Source organism: Tubulanus polymorphus, chromosome 5 (assembly GCF_964204645.1).
Source record: "Tubulanus polymorphus chromosome 5, tnTubPoly1.2, whole genome shotgun sequence".
In the NCBI taxonomy this organism is placed as follows: Eukaryota; Metazoa; Nemertea; class Palaeonemertea; order Tubulaniformes; family Tubulanidae; genus Tubulanus; species Tubulanus polymorphus.
The window spans coordinates 22,280,242-22,299,064 of record NC_134029.1 but is presented as its reverse complement, the minus strand read 5'-3'; the positions used below and the strand labels follow the sequence as shown (position 1 = coordinate 22,299,064).

Genomic DNA, 18,823 nt, shown 5'->3' with positions numbered 1-18,823 from the left:
TATTGTGCCTATTTTTAAGAATATTTCTGATAACTGTGGGCGTTGTCTCTCTGCGATCGTGGAAATGGTGCCAATACGCCGGTACTGTGAGTCAATATACCTCCGAGCTATTGAAAACCTTTCGGATAGATTTAGAAGAATATTCTGTTTTATCACATTTTTGCAAAAGCTTTAGCTACCACAGAAGGGCTCCGAACATATACGAGATGATACACATTCATCAATATCATGATATTCCTATGGTATATATTTATATATACATGAAATAAAAATGTCGAGTGAACGAACAAAAATAGAACTGGTCGAACTTGAACTGCACGAATTATGATTCCTGTACTAACGACAGAGAGGAAAATAGTGGGAACTGATTTCATATCGATATATCATTTTACAACCATTACAAGGGAAGCTTGTTATATCTTAATGTTATTCAACAACGACTTAGAAAATAATTCTATTCAATATGTGATAAAAATTCAAAACATCGTTCAACATCATTTAGGAGACGTAGACAACGCCAGCACTGTGGTTTACATTACAAACATTGAAATACACGTTTTTAGTCATGACACAACAAAATCATCCATAGCAAAGCGATATAAAACGATTCGATTGCGTCTGCAGTTCAGTACGTCTTTTCCGTTTTAGATTCAATTCTATTTATCTATTTTTTGTAGAAAAATAACGCGTGAATCTTATAATCAAATTATAAATTTTATCGAAGAAATTCGTCTACAGCACGACGCGAAATAGCGGGACGTAATCATCCTGACGTCATACTTCCGCCACTTCGCATTTGATGTCGCTGAGCGACTTGAGTTGTCGTTTTATTTTCAGGAATTCCTGTTGTATTCGTCTTTGTTCGTAATTGCTATGACTTTTACGTATAGTGCGTCTGCGATCGATTTCCTCTTGCGGCGGGGTGACCTTCACAATCGGTGTCACACCCCAGCCACCTATCCGTCTCGCACCCTGATTGTCCGAGTAAGATTTTTGCATAGATGTACCGGGTATGAACGTTTTGGTATTGGTATTAAACTCCTGCATTTCAATCTCGTTCAGATCGCTGTTACTGCGCTCTTTATGCACGAATATCGACGAATATTCGTCGTCGTTCGGTGATAAGTCACAGTTTCTGAGAAGCGATTGTCGTTCGGGATGTGTTCCGTCGTGTCGCGACTGCCTTCTAGGACGGTATACAGAATGATTGTCTCGACTATGCGCCTCTGTACTACAATGTAGATAACGTCGTTCGTACTCTTCGCTTAATCCTTCAATTTCAGTAACCTCGGTCTCCTCGTCGATCGAGAAGCTCGACTCCATTGTCGATATGACGTTGCTACGGTTGCTCTTAAACGACACGCTATATATACCGGAATCCTCCTTCTCTAGTTTGCGTTTCCGGCCAGAGAAATACCCGGATGTGACTTCAGGAAGCTCAGTAGGAATGTCGTCTTCGTCAGAAGCTTCGAAACTACTGCAATGAGAAAAATCCCCCCGTCAATATCCATACAATCCTTAGCAGGAAAATGAGATATCTCGTGCATTGGAAAATTGTGTTTGTTGCTGTAATTTCGTTAGAAACTGAGCTACATGTGTGATAACACGATTTGCCAGTTTCCGCTTTATTTCAAATTTGGATACGGTTTATTTTACGGCTAATTTCGTTGAACGTAGTTATGGTAATGCCGTTATACGTACGGTCGTTTTTCGTCGCCTTTCATGTGTCTTCCTGTAAGAGGGGATCGACCATTCTTCTTGATATCCGGTGAAAACAGCATGTTGCTAGTGTAAGGAGATGAAGGTCGTTTCAATAACTTCTGCAGACGCGTAAGCTCTTGGTCCAACTGGAAAAAAAAACGAATAGACTTTTCTAAGATATTCGACCATATATTGAATTGTTATCAGCAACTATTCAGTCTGAAGATATCCTATTACCATCGAAAAAAATAAATGATGCTACATTGTGACGAGAACGGGGTTTACTCAGACGCGAACGCAATGAATGTTTGACGCGCGGTGACTGAAGAATCTACAGTCAACTAATGAGAATTTCAGCGCCTGTGGTAATCCTTACAAATGATAGTACTGGCAGAGCTAAACTACAATATCTCGCTTTAAGCATTTTATTAGCCAAACTTCATTATCTACTACCACGCAATGTAATGTTACACTCTCAGTCGATGGTAGTTGATATTGTAGAATACGACTGGAGGACTTTTCCAAAAATCTCGTTCCATAAAATGTACAGTTTTGATCATTCCGTTCCCATTTTCTTGCTTAGTAACGTCTGCATGGTATATGTTTGTGCGTATGTGGTGTGTGTGCGCGTGTTCGTATCTAGAGGGATAAGGACCCGTATAAGCTTTTAGCTTCTCAACGCAATTTATAGCGTTACATCTATTATATGTTGTATGATATCCTGGAGTAATCATTTGAAATGATTTCGAATGATTACTCCAAGATGATATGTGTATTAATGTGTGTGTATGGTATGTGCATATTGTAATTTCATCCTATGATCCTGTAATTATGTAACAATTTATTTTGCAAAATAAAAAATTCATTCATTCATCCGTCCGTGCGTCCGAAATAATCTAAGTCGAATTTATGCGATATCGAATAGTTTCAATCTACCTCCATCAGTTCTCTCTTATAGACTCTATTTTGTACTTCCGCTCTGTAGTATAGTTCTCGTTTTTCGTCGACGGCGAATCGTCTGGTGTTTGCCTCGACCATCAAACCGGAAGTGGTTATCACCGGATTGCCATCCGACTTTATAATAGTATAAATCTGAAAGCATAAAAAATGTGCAGAAAAAAAATCATTGAAAACAGAGTCAAATTGACGTCGTTCACGTTATTCGTACATAATCGTTTAGGTTTACGCAAGCAGTTTCTCTTCCCGTCGCAGTGTGTACGCGGAGATGTCGCAAATTGGTTTTGAATGAACTGGAAAACCGGTAAAACGGAGACTTACCTTCGGTATAAAAAGTAAAGCTAATGTAGCACTTGTTGACAAGATGATAAATGCTGAAACGCAATTGTACGCCACCGTCGGTTCCGTCGATAGAATGTTTGATAAAGCGACTACTATAACGCTGGTCACAACTACGTTATAGACGTTCATTCCGATGTACTGCGAATCGTTCAGTGCCGGTATTTTTACGTGTCTCGTTTCCCAGGCCATGTAAACACCAAAAATGAGCAATAATCCTTTATAGGCGTAAAATCCGCCCGTCCATTTGTCTATGTGAACCGAATGGCAACGCGCCATTTGGGGAACAAATTTTACGTCAGGATCATCTGGAGAATCCTAAAATCAAGTTTCAAATTGCAGATATAGAAATCAAATTAGGAATAGATTTGGTTTGTAATGATATCGAAATGATCTTGGTTTTTTGAAATATTGCATTTAGACTAGATTCGGGACAAACCTTCTTAAACAGCTACTTACCTCCCTGGTGAAGTTGAGTATTTGTCTATGCATAGGATCAACAAGACACCAAACACAAATAACCAGAGTATCGACAAGGAGTAAGGCACCAATAATGATGAGAAGTTGCTTGTCTTTAAGTAACTGAAACCACGATAGAAATAAGCCATACATAGATCCAACTCAATATCAACGAGCTTTACGCGTAGATTGCGGTGGCAATTATTGCGATACTCTGAGAGGGTTGGCTTTGAATTGGTTCTAACAACGCTACTTAATATTTGTTTGGATATTTCATACAACTCTAGGGACCCGTTTGTCGTCAGAGCCGCAGATTCCGCGACCAAGGACACGCGGATATGGATTGAATTATTCTCCTACCGCTTGCATTACGATCGGATCCCCGGGGATATTTAGCCGGTGTATTCACAAATGATTCGATTAAGAAAAAGCGATGTTTGTTCTTTGTACAACGAATAACTGATAACCGATTGAAATAATGTTATGTTAATACTGCCAGTATAGAAGAAAGTCAATTAGTGTGTATGAAAAAGAAAACTAATTGACTCATTTCCAACCAAGGTAATCGAAATGATGAGGAAAACTGTGCAGAAGTCTATTGATTCGTAAACAAACATCTCCTGCATTTAGTCCGCAATTGTAAGAGTCTCACTATGTTTCATTTTTAAGGTCTTAAGAAGCTTTCGCGTAACTGCGTGTTGCAGAACGAATTACGTTAAGAGTTAATGAGAAATTAATGAGTTTCTGATGTTTATTGCCAGTCAAAGGGTTTACTGCGTGGTGATATCAACTTCTTCCACCATCCAATAAACTTCTGGTCGATGTCGTCTCCCCGTTACACAAGTGCCACGAATAAGCCTACTATACGTTATTGTATCGATTGTTAAACTCTATACAATTGAGGGTACAAAACTAATATTTCTAGGCTTAGATGAAAACGAAATTAACTTACCTTACTTTTGACGAGACCACTATGGGCCCTTGAGCATATTTGATGGACACGATAAGTTTTAGTAAACATTGCACCAAACGATAGTGAGAACCCTGCTGCGAATAGAAACGCTCGCGCCTGAAATGTTTGAGAGCCGCACATGAAATTATGATGTCGTCAAGTGATTTCGTCGCGTGTTCATAATGAAAATACGAACCGTGCAGAATACGGGAAATGTAGAAGCGTATAAATTCCTATCGTCAAACCCGAGTAATATGACGGCTTTATAAACCAGTATACAACCAATTACGGCTACATTATTCAGCTTGGGACTGGATAGTTTTATATATCTAAAAAATCAACGATACAAAACGATACAAATGTAAATTGCCGTTTATTTTGTTTCATTGATTCGTTGGGAACCGAAGCATATATCTGGCAGTAGGAGAAACTGCACATATTTTTTTTTTAGTTAATATTTTGTGTCCCATATGACAAATCAATATCAGTTTTGGAAATATTTTCACATCGACATAGTTCTTGGGGATGGGTCCAAATTGACTCCCAGGCTGCTTCATTATAAGTTTAGATTACCTAAATATTTACAGAGAAACTTCATAATCTGAAAAAGTCCAACCTTGAAGCCCAGTGTTCCAAATATGACCCCAATGTGTTGATAGAAAACGTACGAGCTACGTTCTGGCCATGGGTCATATGACCCCTAGGGTCAAAGAAGTAAATTCTAATTTCGAGGAGAGCTACTTCATGATTTTCTTCTAACCGACCAGGGTCATACATGGAATCTTGGGTTTTTAAGGTAGTGCCAGGGCTAACAGTTTAACTCATTTCAACAGTTCTTAAATCTATGACCGGCTAATTAGGAGGGGGCCATACATGGGATCTCTTAGATTGATTGATTGATACTTACTTAAGTTTTCTAAAGAATATGTTGAAGGATAAGAATGAGATCGCCATCGCAATACCTGCCGTTGATACCCCGACAATGATGTGAAACGCGCGGTCATTGATTGTTTTCATATGTAACTGAACGATGATCTCATCGACAGGAATTTTACCCTCTACAAAATATTCAAAGGTGCACACATAATGGGGTGACAAATTGGTTTATTTCAATAGCGCCTAATCCAATTACATTTTACAATATTTTCATCTTACTGGTAATGGATTTATCACCGTCATTGAAAGGATTCGTTCGGGAAAGCTGATACGCGAGAAGCTAAATTTTCACAATTCTAAGATTTCTTTTGAAATTTATCGGGCGAGGAAGTGAATCAATTATGCATCATACCTCTTCCCCATTGGATGACTTGACATCCCGAACAGTTAAAGTCCAGCGTGTCGTTATCCGGATAACACATAGCAATGCGAACCATTTGACCGCCTAGAAGAATGAATTACGAACAATATTGTAAATTCAAGTCTGGTGACGAGTATCATTGTTATTATCTTGCCTTAGGAGTTACATTTATAAAAAGGCTCGCCTTTACTCAGAGGATGTTATAATTTATACCTAGAGAAAGGCTCGCCTTATATAGGGTCAGAGGGTATAAGGCTTGTTTTGAGCGGCTTGCCTTAGCCGTGAATCATGTCTGACTTCGCCATCATCTGGCCGGACAAAAACGATCGAGTGCGCTAAGAACAGAGACGAAAGTAACAGTGGCGACAGTGGAATTATAGAAGTTACAATCTACGGATTATCGCAGGTTTTCTGTCTGTTCGAGAGAACTGCCTTTTAGTGCTCGAGACAGCGATATAAATCCGAGATCAAATAACAGAAATTGAACGTTAAAGCGTGCTATAAACACGATCATAAAAATCCACCGGCAACACGATCTCCGTCTTCTTTTCGCGATGGAAATAACCACGCTGCAAAATCAAGATGGACGCCAAATCAAGACTGTCATCGTTTGCGTGTTTGTGTCTGAGTCATGAAAAGTACTTTAGCGTCACGTGGATTATTCTCCATTTCTAGTTATAGTTATTCCGATGTATTATTACGGACTGTCGTGTATTTGCAACCTATCAATATTTCAGACAAACACACTGGACATTATCGTCATTATCGTAATCTGTCATCGCGGGTGATTAGCCGTTCTTGTCGTGGCGATTTCTGGAGATTTGATCAAATTGTCTTTTGTCGGCCATCTTTGCGCCGATCTGCTGGTAATTTCCGCCCATGTCTTGATTGGTAATATGTAGCATTTATGCTCGATAAAAATACGGGTAGATTGGAATCGGGCATTAGATAGTGATCGGTAAGCCAGAGGCAAATCTCTGATAGCATACCGCACAGATTATATTAAATTCACCACGACTATGTGTCAGTATGGTGCAAAGCGAACGGGCAAAACGGATTATCTGGCGGGAAATATTTACGCCGTCAATCCGTAATTCTCCAACGGATAACAAGTCTCAAATCGAGACGCTATACTGATCAATTCCCACACGTCTTCCTGTCAAGCAATATGACGTGAAAGGGCCAACCTCTGCTCCGGCCTTAAAAGGGATGAATTGCAATATCCGACACTTTAGCAAATAGCGAGGCTGCAAGAACGTAGACAAATTTAGTAAGTGAGGATGTGATAATGGAATTACGGTACACATATGAAGGGTCCTTGTCGACTGAAGACGCAATAAACGAGCACAATAATACCGCTTAGATTTCGGGGTATGCGCTCGTAGGCTCTGGCGAGCGAGGTTAAAGGCGACGGTAATGGAAGCGAGTAGCACCGCATCGCAGTTGTTGCCTGGATCCGATAGTCTGATGCTGGTATCGTCAGTGATGGTTTTAATATTTGACATCAAAGATGTAGCGTAGCTTTGATTGTAGGTAATGTCAGCCACACAGTAAATCTATCGGCAATGGAACCTCGACGATCAACGAAGCGGCAGACGTTCGCCATCCACGATGTTTGATGGATTCTTTGATCGAAAAGTAAATTTTTCACATGGAAAGTCGCCAAGTATATAGATCACCATCAGTCAACGCTAACACATTCAGATATTTCGTAATATTGCACAGCACATAATGAAAATTATTAAAATTCATGTTCCAAATATATATATATATATATATATATATATTATTGACCGAGCAATAGCCACGACTTGTAGCGGGGATTCTCTCGAATGCAAATGAAAAGTCACCGGCGATCTGTCGGGTATAGCGCATATGGTCGATGGTTTTTTTTTTCCGGCGAGATCTTTTAGGAGAAATCCATACATTCATCACGCGACAGAAGACGGTTCCATTTGGTGCCGGTGATGTTTTTCCCAACGGTGAAAAGACAAGTATACGCCTACGTGGTTCGGCGAAGAGGATACTGTACTTGTAACACGACGGTTACATACAGTCGATTTGGTAATTAATGTTGTAGATGTCCTTTGTGGAAACTTCAGAAGAAGTGTCTTGTCACCGTGTTTGCAGTCGGCTATGTCAGTTGTAATCAAGTAACTTATTCGCAATTTATACCGGGATCGCAAGTGACTGGGAAGAATTTTGTAATGCATATTGATTATATATCCTGATATGTTTACTAATGCAAAATGGCACGTCCGCGTAAACTCGTGTCGTGGTTGAAGGTAATTTCACTTATAATCATTGGCAGGTGGCCTGCTTGATAAACGATTATCAGGGCATCATGATCTAAGCTCCTATAGCCTATGGGGGCAGACGTAAAGTGCATCGGTAGCAAATGTGATTTATAAGTTCGTCATCTTGGTATCTGGAAAATGCTTTTGAGATCGCGACGATATTTTTCCTTACCTTGATTTTGCTTCAGAACAGTAATACCACGTCTATCCGGTCCGTTGAATGACACAGGACCCTACAATAGAAGATTAGGTTTCTACAAATTCTCTTCGCGAAGATAAATGAAAGCTCCAGTTATTTTCGAAACGAAAGTATTTTCTTCATCACGTTCTCGAATCAGCGATAACCCGATCCGACAAGTCGGATTTTTCGTATCCATTATTCATGGTCAAACATACTAGAAATCAGATGTGGTGGCCATTTCACTGCTCTATTAGCCTGCAGTTTTTCAGAATGAGCTACTAACGGATAAGTCGTCTGCTGAATAATGAAATATTAATCGAATCCGTTGTGAGTGGCTTCTTAACTCGTTTGTCGATAATCGTCAAATACTCGGCGTGTTTCGACACCGTTTTGTGTTGATATTAACACTGGGATTCTAATTGACGTATATTCGAATTAAAAGCGGAATCAATTGTTCAGAAAACACCGATTTTTGGAATGTATGTTTAACAGATGAATCTTATTTAACTCACGGATATTCCATCGAAGTCGATACGAGATAAGATATTCATGAATTTTTCCGTTATTGCGATATCTTCGTACGAAAAATCCTCGATTTTTATAGGTGTATATGTCATGGCTTCTTTGATCGTCAGAGCTATAGTCCATATTGTATCGTATGCCTGTGGTCCGTAAGGGCTCAGTGGACGGGGTAAATTGTTTTTCTCGTATTCGTCGTAGAAATCTTGAGTTCTCTGCGAAAAAAATTGAATAGTTCGTAGATTCATTTCGAAATTGCTGGTTGTGGGGTTATGGCAGTTAGTGTGCACGGGAATATTCTGTTTAAACTGAATCTTGGTGGGGACCGCAGAGGGGCTGTTTGTGGGCGAAAAGATATAATAAGTAGCCCCGCCATGTTCTGGGATATTATAACATTTTCAGGTTTTTCGAAAAAGAACTTACGATTCCAGATATACCGCGTTTATTGCCGAGTAGTGTGTTCAGACTGTTTACAGTGAAATGTCCTTCAACGGCTTCAGTCAGCTGCTCGTGGGTACAGTTTGTCTCATTGCCGATTCTCCACCAACTGTCCGTGTACCAACCCAGCAATAACCACACGTACCTCGGTCCGTATAACTTCTGCTGGTACGCCTAGAATACAAACGATGTTAAATTCGTTCATCCTCAAAATGGCACACGAAGAACAACATCAAAAGAGTGTAACACAAGAGAAATGGTCGGAAGATGCCCGACTGTCAAGTGGAAATATCAATTTCAGAATTCACCGTCATATACGCATGAATAGTTTGATAATTCGGTGGTTGAGTTCTTGGGCTTTGATTCGTGTGTTCGTGAAAAGCTTCTGCGCTGATCATCAGTAACCGATGCATCGCGCCAGTCAGAATGAATCTGGCAGAATTGTATAAACTCTCGGGTATAATTGACTGACTGTGTATGCGATTAATAAGTCTTCCGACTTCAATTACGAAACAATAATCGAATGACGGCTCGATTCATCGCCTAAGATCATCGAATTATACCCGTAGTGTATATTCATACGTCGGATTGAAGAAACTGTCGGGCTAATACCTAATTATAAAACACGCCGGTTATTCGTCGTATGATACCCACTTCAGACGTCATTCTATGAATTCAAATCTCGCTCGACGAATTACTTCGGATTTTTACGATAATTTCTTTACAAACAGATCAAACAAAATCGTTCTTCGTTCGAAGCTCTTTGTTCCTCCCACTTTCGTCGCGAATTTAATTCGTCGTTACATCGACGACGTTATTTAAGGCGACGCGTTCATCTTACACAAAAACAACATAACATTTAATCGCGCGGAAAATTTGGGAAATAAACAAACCTCACAAAACACTTGCCTAGCAGCATCCTCGCCGAAACTACCAATAATTATTCTCGCGTCAGCTTCCTTTAAGAGAGAAAAAAAACTATCTTCATTGCTCTAACTCTGTATAATAAGCATTTATAGGCTAAAACCTGATATCTTTATTTCATCACGTAGTTTAGTTCATATGCACCGGTTAATTCGTATCGTGATATGTAAGTGATTCGGTCACCTCTGACAACGAACAATTTTGCACCCGACAGAAGGAATTATTCCCATCGACTCGACGAGCAAAAAAAGCGACAGTCCTAAGCAAAAAGCCGCCTGCTCGACCCGCCACCGATAATCCGCAGTTCGGCGGCGCGTCGAGCTGCGGAAATCATTCGATTGTTCCCAATTTTAAAGTCGACATTTTATGAGCGCGCTGATTAGTGTGATTCATTTACTGACGGTGCTCTAATGACCTGGGAGCGGAAACAGCGACAAAAGCTATCTGTACATTACTGATCAGAATTCACCGCCAAACACCGGTTACTGTCGATTCATTCATCGCGGGTCGTGTTCCTGTCAGCGCCTCGGAGAAATATAGCGACGCCGCGGGTACAAAATCATAACCATCGATGACTATTTCGAGCAATGAAAAATTGCAAATAGCGATATAATGGTGGATTTTAATCGTATAATTTATCGGCGCTGTGTAATATAACGCTAGCATCGGGCGCCGGATGATTTACTCGTTCAAAGGTTTCATTTCAGAAGTGATCGCTTCGCCGATAACCGTCGAAAGGTTTTCGGATTCTTACCACGTATGGTTTAATCTTCTTTCCGATTATTGATGGCTTCAGATACAAAAATGTACTCGCGCGCAACAAGTATCAATTCCTGCGCCTATAAAATCTTAATAACCGATATTGGTGCGTTGAGACGTCGATTTTGAAAGCTGCGACCTTTTTTTAAGTAAGATTCACGTCAGGTATATACGTCAGGCGGAAAATACGATACAACGGACTAAAATTGCTTTCAGAAAAACATGCTTTCATATCTAGGGTACCTGCGATATTTATTGAAAGCAAAGACACATTTTACATTTTACTAATTCTGTTATTTCTATTTTCATGAAGGAATTTTTTCATTCACGTTAAAAATGTAAGGGTATCGCGCGCAATGATATAATTCAATCAGTTGCAAATTATTCAGTAAGTAAAACCTAGAGACAGATAGTACTTTATATGTTAACAAGTTATTTTTAAGATAAGAGCTTTCATTATAAATGTATAGTACATTAGTAGCGAAAGCTCTTATCATGAATAAAACTAGTTAACCTAAAAAGTGCTATCTTACTCTACGTTTCACTGATTCAACAACAGATTAATGCGGTTCCCCTACTTTTATTCAGTAACTATGAGACTAAACGTGGGGAATATTTCTTAGATTTATTACCGCGGCATAATTTCTCTGACACATACCTTGAGATCCTCCATTTTGAGTTTCAGGTCTCGGCGTTCTCGGGGACGGAATGTTGGTGAAGCTTTCACCGAGATATTTGCTTTGCTGAAATCTTTGCTCATATCGCTGATTGCCTGTAATATAATATTCACTCGTGTGAAATGACGAAGCTTCCCCGGCACAGAACCTCTCAATTTTCTAGATGTTTTTGCCAACCACCGCCGCATCGACGGGGGCAAGAAACTCATTATGTTGTTTGCTAGACAGTAAAGTGATTACGTTCGTACCCTTCTTTAGGGACGAGCAATCAGATGTGTCCGCGCTGAGCGCTTTCTATAGGAATAAATGTTGAGACGCTACCGACGAAAAAAATGCTTTGTACTCGTCGACTTATGTATATTTGCCTAGTCACGTAAATCTTAGGGACGTCGGTCAATTATTTTCTGAATTAGGAGTTCCGATTTCAAGAATACGGTAATCAAACCGTCGTCCGTTTTAGCGAGGATCGTGTGTACGGGCAACTGATCGCAGCATATTTCATGATTTTATTGCGGGTGTCTTTTGTTAGCTCGAATCGCATCGTATCGAGTGAACCCGCGCTCATAAAACGGGTTATTGCGCGGAGATGTGCCTCGATAGAAATCCGACGAGATTTGCGGCACTTTAGTTTAAATCCCCGAAGGATCGTCTGCATCGTTGCTGCTCTGCCCGACACCCAGCCGATAGAAACCAGTTGAGTTTTCATCAATGAATAATTCAGAGACAAAATTGTTAAAGAAAATGGCAATAATCGTAGCGATTGAATAGTTTATCGTCGGGATTAGCGCGACGGGAAACTCGTTAGAACGTGTTCATTCTGCGCGAGTCGAGGGATAAAAGATCGTAGATTAAAATATGCATAACCCGTCGATGTCTATCAAATATTCATTTGAAAACTGTAGAATTTCTACAAGTCGTAAAAGGGTCGATATCATCTTCAATTGCCGTGTTGCATATTTCACTTAGTTCGTTTAAGGCACTGGAGAATTCCATTGACAGAGTTAAACCATCTCGAATCTCCGGAAGATACTATCTATTACTATACAGATACGGTTTAGAATATTCTCGGATTCATGGATTGTACTCAGAATTCATACTTAATCACTTTAAAGTAGGTAAGCGTAATAGCCGCATTACGTTAGGAGCTTACCAATGTGAACGTCTCCGCGTCCTCTGTCAGAGTAGCCACCGTATCCCAGCCGAATCTCTGAATAAACAGCATCCGGGCTAGATTGTGAGACGAATCAGCCGTAGCCAAGCGGAAAAACGTCGGATATTTATCTCGGCTACTCAGGGCAGGATTCGTGGCTGCGTATGATATCTGAATAGAAACGTAAAAATGAGACATGCTGTTAACGTCGCTACTGATAGCTATCACTGTCAGCCACAGTGACTTGTTCATTTTGGGCAGCCTTAGAAAGTGGTATAATAGTCAGAATTCCACCTGGTTTATCTAAGGTCGTTGTCTCTTACCTGAACTAAATTCCAATGAGGGACGATTTCTCCTAGATATTTCGTCACAGACGAACAGGACGTACCGACCAGCATTACTATTTGTTTCTTGCGGCGGTAGATGATGTCATAAAATGCGTCCATGCCGACTCCATTATCACACTGAATAACATGATACGAGTTAAACTAGGAATACAAAAAGGTTAAATGTTCGCGGATAGATTCCTGCAAATTGTTTTTCAATGTAACCACAATGGTTTTAGTGAATGGTATCTGTGAACATCTGTGGGACATAGGGGTCTGTGAAGTTTGGACGCAACCTAACCGACATTGCCAGTATATTAATTTCTGTCTACGCGTATTTTTCTCACTGAACCTGAAACGACGAACGTATATGTACCAATATTGAATGCCCAATCTCTTAAGTTAATAGACACGTCTACGGTTAAACTTTCTAATAATTTATTCATGAATTATTTCGCACATGTGAAAAAATTCCCAACTCGTTGAAGTTGAGATTCCGAATGGCGTCGGCCTTGACCTTCCCGTAGTACATCAACCACAGCTATAACGTTCAAAGTGAATTCGATCTAAACGGCGTCTAGAAGTAAAATTTATGTTCTCAAGTTCTGGAATATTTTTTAAAAGCACAACGTTAGCTAATTGTATCGACTAATTCGCGGACACACGCCTACGCATCGTAAACATTGCCTCTTTAATAGATTTATGTCGACTTCCGTTGATTCCGTTAAATGTAAATACCAATTTTCTATCGGATGTTTAGTCAAGGTGGTCAACATTCGTCTATCAATCGTGGACGTGACTCGAATTTAAGTCGCCCTGATCGACGACGTTCGTTTCAAATTATTGCTTTCTCGACAATGGCAAAAACGGCAGATGAAATGATTCGAAACGTTCGTGAAAGTCCGTTGATTAAATTATAGAGAATTTCAAGTAGATACAATTACTGTTAATGAAGGCTATTTGGTTATTTTCAAGGTGGTTAGATTTTAACCACAAAAACGAGGACTAGGTTTTAAAGTAATCCTTCGAAAATATTGTCACCATTTCTTTTTCTATTTGTCTCAGATCTAGTTAATCAGTCCTGGATCGGTGTTGCTCCAGTTTACGTACCGGGTTGTCGTCCACTCCGAATGGCATTTCAAGCCGTAATTCCTTCGACGCACATCTTAGATCTTAATTGGCTTCGGTGAATATTTCCGATTCGGCATTGAAAAAAATGCTGCTCGTTACATTTTCATGAGTTGTCGAGGTAAAGTTTATTATTGTGGATGGCTTGTCGAGAACCGATATCGCCGTATAACGGCTCATCATGGTAAAAGCCTTACAAGATAGTTCAACTGTACTTCTCTAATTTCCAGCTGTATAAAGTCAGGGTCTCGTCCTTATTAGGTATTCCCTGGGTACTTAATGTCAACCGTCTCCAGGTAGATATATTTGTTTTCGTATCGTATCAATAAGTAATATTCACTTGCCGCGGGTGGTTTGACCGCGACAGCTGTCCAACATTTCCCTTGGTAGACGTTATGCGGTTAAACTGATCAGTGAAGGTTCGACATTTTGGTTAACAAGCCATCAATTCTGGCCGTATTCTTCACATACGAAACTTTGCTCTTGGCGATTGCTGATTATATCATTCAGGAGTGTTTCAGCAGCAATGAATAACTAAGGGAAAGACTGCTTTTTCCTACGAAATCTGATTTTGTCGGAATAGTTATTTCCATACGCGGAATGCCTACTTTTAAATGGGATCTCCTGACGAAATAGCGTCAGACGGGGAATAAGATGCTAACCAGATGATTGAGATATCAGCGGGAATAATAGAGGAGGTATATCATGAGTGTACAGTAGCCTCGGTATTGTGACTGTACACTACCGAATGTACATACAGCTCGTAAAAGACGTAACAAGGGTAATTTCTAAAGACAGATTTCCTGCGACGGGGAGTTTTGCTTTCGAATAATTTGCAAGGCAGGTACAAGATTTAGATTCGATAATTTCATTTTTGAAGTTGTTTTGTAATCGAGAAATCAAAAATATCATTGATCATTCAGCAATTGATTCCTTTTTCCAGTCGGTCAATCGGCCAGGTGGTAGTGTTGGCCAAGACCGGGAGTCTTTCCCATCTCGAAATGCTCCAGCGAAAAAGGCTTAGATAATCTTTTCCGATTGGCGACTAAAAATCTTGGTAGTTGGAATAAATCTAGACTTCAATCTAAATATACTGCTGGAGCCGTTATATCCCCTAATAGTGGAATGCAAGTGAATGAACTTAGCATCTCATTCTTATTAATCGCAAGTAATGTCTGTTGGTGGAAAGTTCAGGCGCGATCTATTGATATGCTATGAAATGTGAGTAGTAAACACTTAGAATGAAGTATCACGATCACAATTTATTGATTTCATTGACTATTATTTAGAGATACTCAAATTCACCTTACTAAGCGCGGTATGTTCTCGAGGATATAGTCCATAAAGGCGTCTTAACCGAAATATTTGAATAAGGCGATGAATTTGGCTATAATCAGGTAATAACGATGAAAGATTTGACAGCGTCGGAAACGTAATTAAAAATCTTCAAGAATAAGACATAAAGAACGGACATCGTGATCTGATTACCGATTAGCGAAAATACCCAGTGCTGTAATGAATATTTGATTTATGAGGTCCATTCATTATAATCATTCAAACAGCCCTGCCAACTTGACAGTTTGTGAGTCCGCTTCGACATGTCAATGGTTATACAAAAAGGACATGTACAATGCACTATCGTACTTTATTCATAACAGATGTACTCGACAGATCTTAATAAATCTGACATTTCTTTCTTTCATTTGTCGTCACTACGAGATTAATATCTTAAAGCAACCCTGCAGCGAAATTGAGGACGAATTAAAAAAGTGACGTGACAAATAGTCTTAATTCTTTCATAAAAATCAGTTCGGTCTTCGACGGTTCGATTCTTCTACAGTTAGGCCGCTTTTTACGTAAAACAAAAACCTGCTCAGCACCACCTTGAGAAATGTGTGACATAACACGCAATCGGCCATTAATTTGAATATGCAAATACGCTGAACGCTTCCATCCTTTCGTAATCGTATTAAGGAAAGAGATTTTCCACAAGGATGCTTCATGCGTGCGCTTTCATTTATGAAAAGTGACAAATCGACGATGAATCGAGTTGTCAGAATGTTTAATTCATTTGCATATCACCAGACTAATATTCGTATATTTTAATCTTTTCACACATGATTGTCGCGATAACAATAAACATACGTCTTATTGCTCGTGATATTCTACGCGACATTATTTGGGAAAATGAAAAAAGCGACCGTTGATTGGTGCGCGTAGTAGGCTACAGTAGATGAAGTACCGAGTAGTTTATACGCAACAGTGGTCGGCGCGGCCAATCATTAACTCTCAGTGGTCAGACACACGTGATATCGACGTTAAGTCAAGGAATTCACAGCGCGCTAAAGTCCAATCCAATACGTTTGATGTCACGATTTAGATATTTCATCTGTAGATAGTATACGATTTGAACGAAGCTAACCCTGGATCAATACGTGTAATATGAAATCGGGCGTGGGGTAACGTAACGTGTAAGTGTCACCTTGCACTTCGATTCATCATCGCGGTGTAGTTCCGTACATGCTGTTGGCTGTAAAACAAAAGCTTGCCGCTGTAGTACCGATGTACTTGATCGTCAATTTACTAAAAAAGCGCGAGTGGTTGTGTCAGAAATTCCTGGCTAGAAATTTCAATCTTACACAAAAACAGTCCAAATTTATGGCCGAGTTAAATTGGTCGTTCTTCTTCTTCTCGTTCCAAGAATCGCGGAGACTTCTATTCTTCTTTACTCTTTCTCCGGGCGCAGACAATCAACGGCTCGCTAATTAAAAGCCGAGTTAACGACTGACTTTAATCGCAATAATTTCTCTGTCGAATTGATCGCGAGTCAACGTAATTTAACGGAATTAACCCCGCAATGAATAGCAATATGATTTCAATCGATATCTCAAGTGATTAGCGAGCGCCCGGCGCGGTTTCGAGTGTCGGAAAAAATCATCAATCGATGAACGCCTTGTCGGCAAACGTGAGTCTCACTTGAATGATTTTTGAAATTTCGATTTATAATGTTAATTTCGAATGCATTTAAATGACTTGATTATCGCTAATCAGAAAGATGATCTTCGATTGAGGTATCTTGTGCTCGGAGGCTGTGGAATTCCGTTCATCCATTTTTGATTTCATTTGCATCTTTTTGTTTTTTTTTCTTCGGTACGGGAATCTAGGAAACTATCCGCGCGGCGGGTGTCTGCGATGAGTTTCTGCGATGGGTTCCTGAGACGAATATTCAAGGCAGTCGGAAAACTATATCTAGAATTCCTAGTTTATTTCTGGTGGTGTATCATTTTCGGCCAGTTTCGCCGTGGCTTTCAAGTCTGCATCCGGTCTCAGCCAATCGAACGCCGTAATGATAACGATTGTACGCGCCATATCGGATAATACCGCGTAAATATCAGCGTAGACCCCGGCTTATGAAGGTCATATTTCCAGAAATGCGGGCAAGCGATACTGATAGAAACGCGCTCGAAACAGCCAATGGCGAGCCCGCCGGGTAATCTAGGCGCCATTACACAATCACAGCACGACTGGACAAAGGTCTCATCAATTACATAAATCACGTGAATAATAGACCGCAAGCGCAGATAACTAACCCAACACTTCCGGTGATTTACAGGCAATATAGAAGTCGCACATCCAATATATCGTTGTTTAGTTGAGGAAAACAACACGAACGTTTTCATTTTCGTTCGGTTTTATACAATGACAGTACGATGCGTCGTGTATACATGCGGACACAAAGGTGAATGCATGCGACGACTGTTCTGCGACTGTTCGCAGATCTGGAGATATTACGGATATGACCACTAAGTCGTACCAATCCTCGCGGATCGAGATATACTTTACCACAGTTACCAGACGCGGGGGAACTTTCTACAAATTGATGGCTGCATTCTCAGAGGACGTGTCCAGATGAAAGCTTTAGCTCGCTGTCAAGAATACGAGACAAGAACTCGTCCCTTATTTTCCGTCCCGGTTGGTCAGTGTTTATCTGCACACGCGCAGCTATGTCGAGCTATGTTTAAGACGCTATCATCGGATGTATCTATATCAATTCCCTTCACTCACAAAATATAAGACGACGTCGATTTTACCATTCAATCTGGTGTCTTCACTCGGCGTCCCAGAGTTTATCGCTAGATCATCTCACATACAGTTGATAATGTAAGATGGCATCACGTGATCGTGTGATGATTAGGAATGCGCGCATGAGACTTTGCCGTCGTTAAATCCTCCACGTTGAGCACGAAAACAAAGCCAAATTCGGTTTTGTCGAAAGATTAATTATCTGTGCCTACTAGAAAATCTATCTGTACGGGATTGCAGAAAACGCTGTAATTCGGAATAATCATTTTCTATCGTAATTGGGAAAATATATCCAAAATTGATTGTAAGATGAGATAAGATGATTCCATTTTTTCCTAATATTTCCATCGAATGTGGAGGGAAAAATTATCTTTTTTACAAATATATACAAAAGAGGAAAATAAAGATCATACAAAAATTTGGTCGTGCCACCTCTACAATCATGATTTTAAGTGACCTTAGCCTCCGGTCGATCGCGCTCACGGCGACACCAAATAATCCATCCTGTCACACCCATGCGCAATCTTTAGATTTTCCATGTAGGTTCGATTTGGACCATTCTTCTCCAAAGAAGATTTGGCACGTACGACAGAAATGTCGCCTATTGTTAGATCGTGAAGGTATACGAACTGTTCT

The 18,823-nt window shown here is 40.1% G+C and overlaps 1 protein-coding gene across 1 annotated transcript in view; it reads right to left on the bottom strand.

Annotated features, from left to right (window-relative positions):
- Window positions 1–198: 198 nt before the first annotated feature.
- LOC141906324 (uncharacterized) overlaps window positions 199–18,823 on the bottom strand; it is a 34,093-nt gene continuing 15,468 nt past the window's right edge. Inside the window, exons 2-17 of the mRNA XM_074795571.1 lie at window positions 12,974–13,114; window positions 12,651–12,821; window positions 11,482–11,595; window positions 10,034–10,099; window positions 9,126–9,314; window positions 8,696–8,917; window positions 8,175–8,235; window positions 5,697–5,789; window positions 5,316–5,466; window positions 4,605–4,737; window positions 4,409–4,525; window positions 3,447–3,579; window positions 2,980–3,305; window positions 2,638–2,793; window positions 1,702–1,847; window positions 199–1,474 (exon numbers count right to left, since the gene is read on the bottom strand). Coding sequence (XP_074651672.1) covers window positions 775–1,474; window positions 1,702–1,847; window positions 2,638–2,793; window positions 2,980–3,305; window positions 3,447–3,579; window positions 4,409–4,525; window positions 4,605–4,737; window positions 5,316–5,466; window positions 5,697–5,789; window positions 8,175–8,235; window positions 8,696–8,917; window positions 9,126–9,314; window positions 10,034–10,099; window positions 11,482–11,595; window positions 12,651–12,821; window positions 12,974–13,114 — 2,919 coding nt within the window. The 3' untranslated portion in view covers window positions 199–774. The remainder of the gene's footprint in view (window positions 1,475–1,701; window positions 1,848–2,637; window positions 2,794–2,979; window positions 3,306–3,446; window positions 3,580–4,408; window positions 4,526–4,604; window positions 4,738–5,315; window positions 5,467–5,696; window positions 5,790–8,174; window positions 8,236–8,695; window positions 8,918–9,125; window positions 9,315–10,033; window positions 10,100–11,481; window positions 11,596–12,650; window positions 12,822–12,973; window positions 13,115–18,823) is intronic.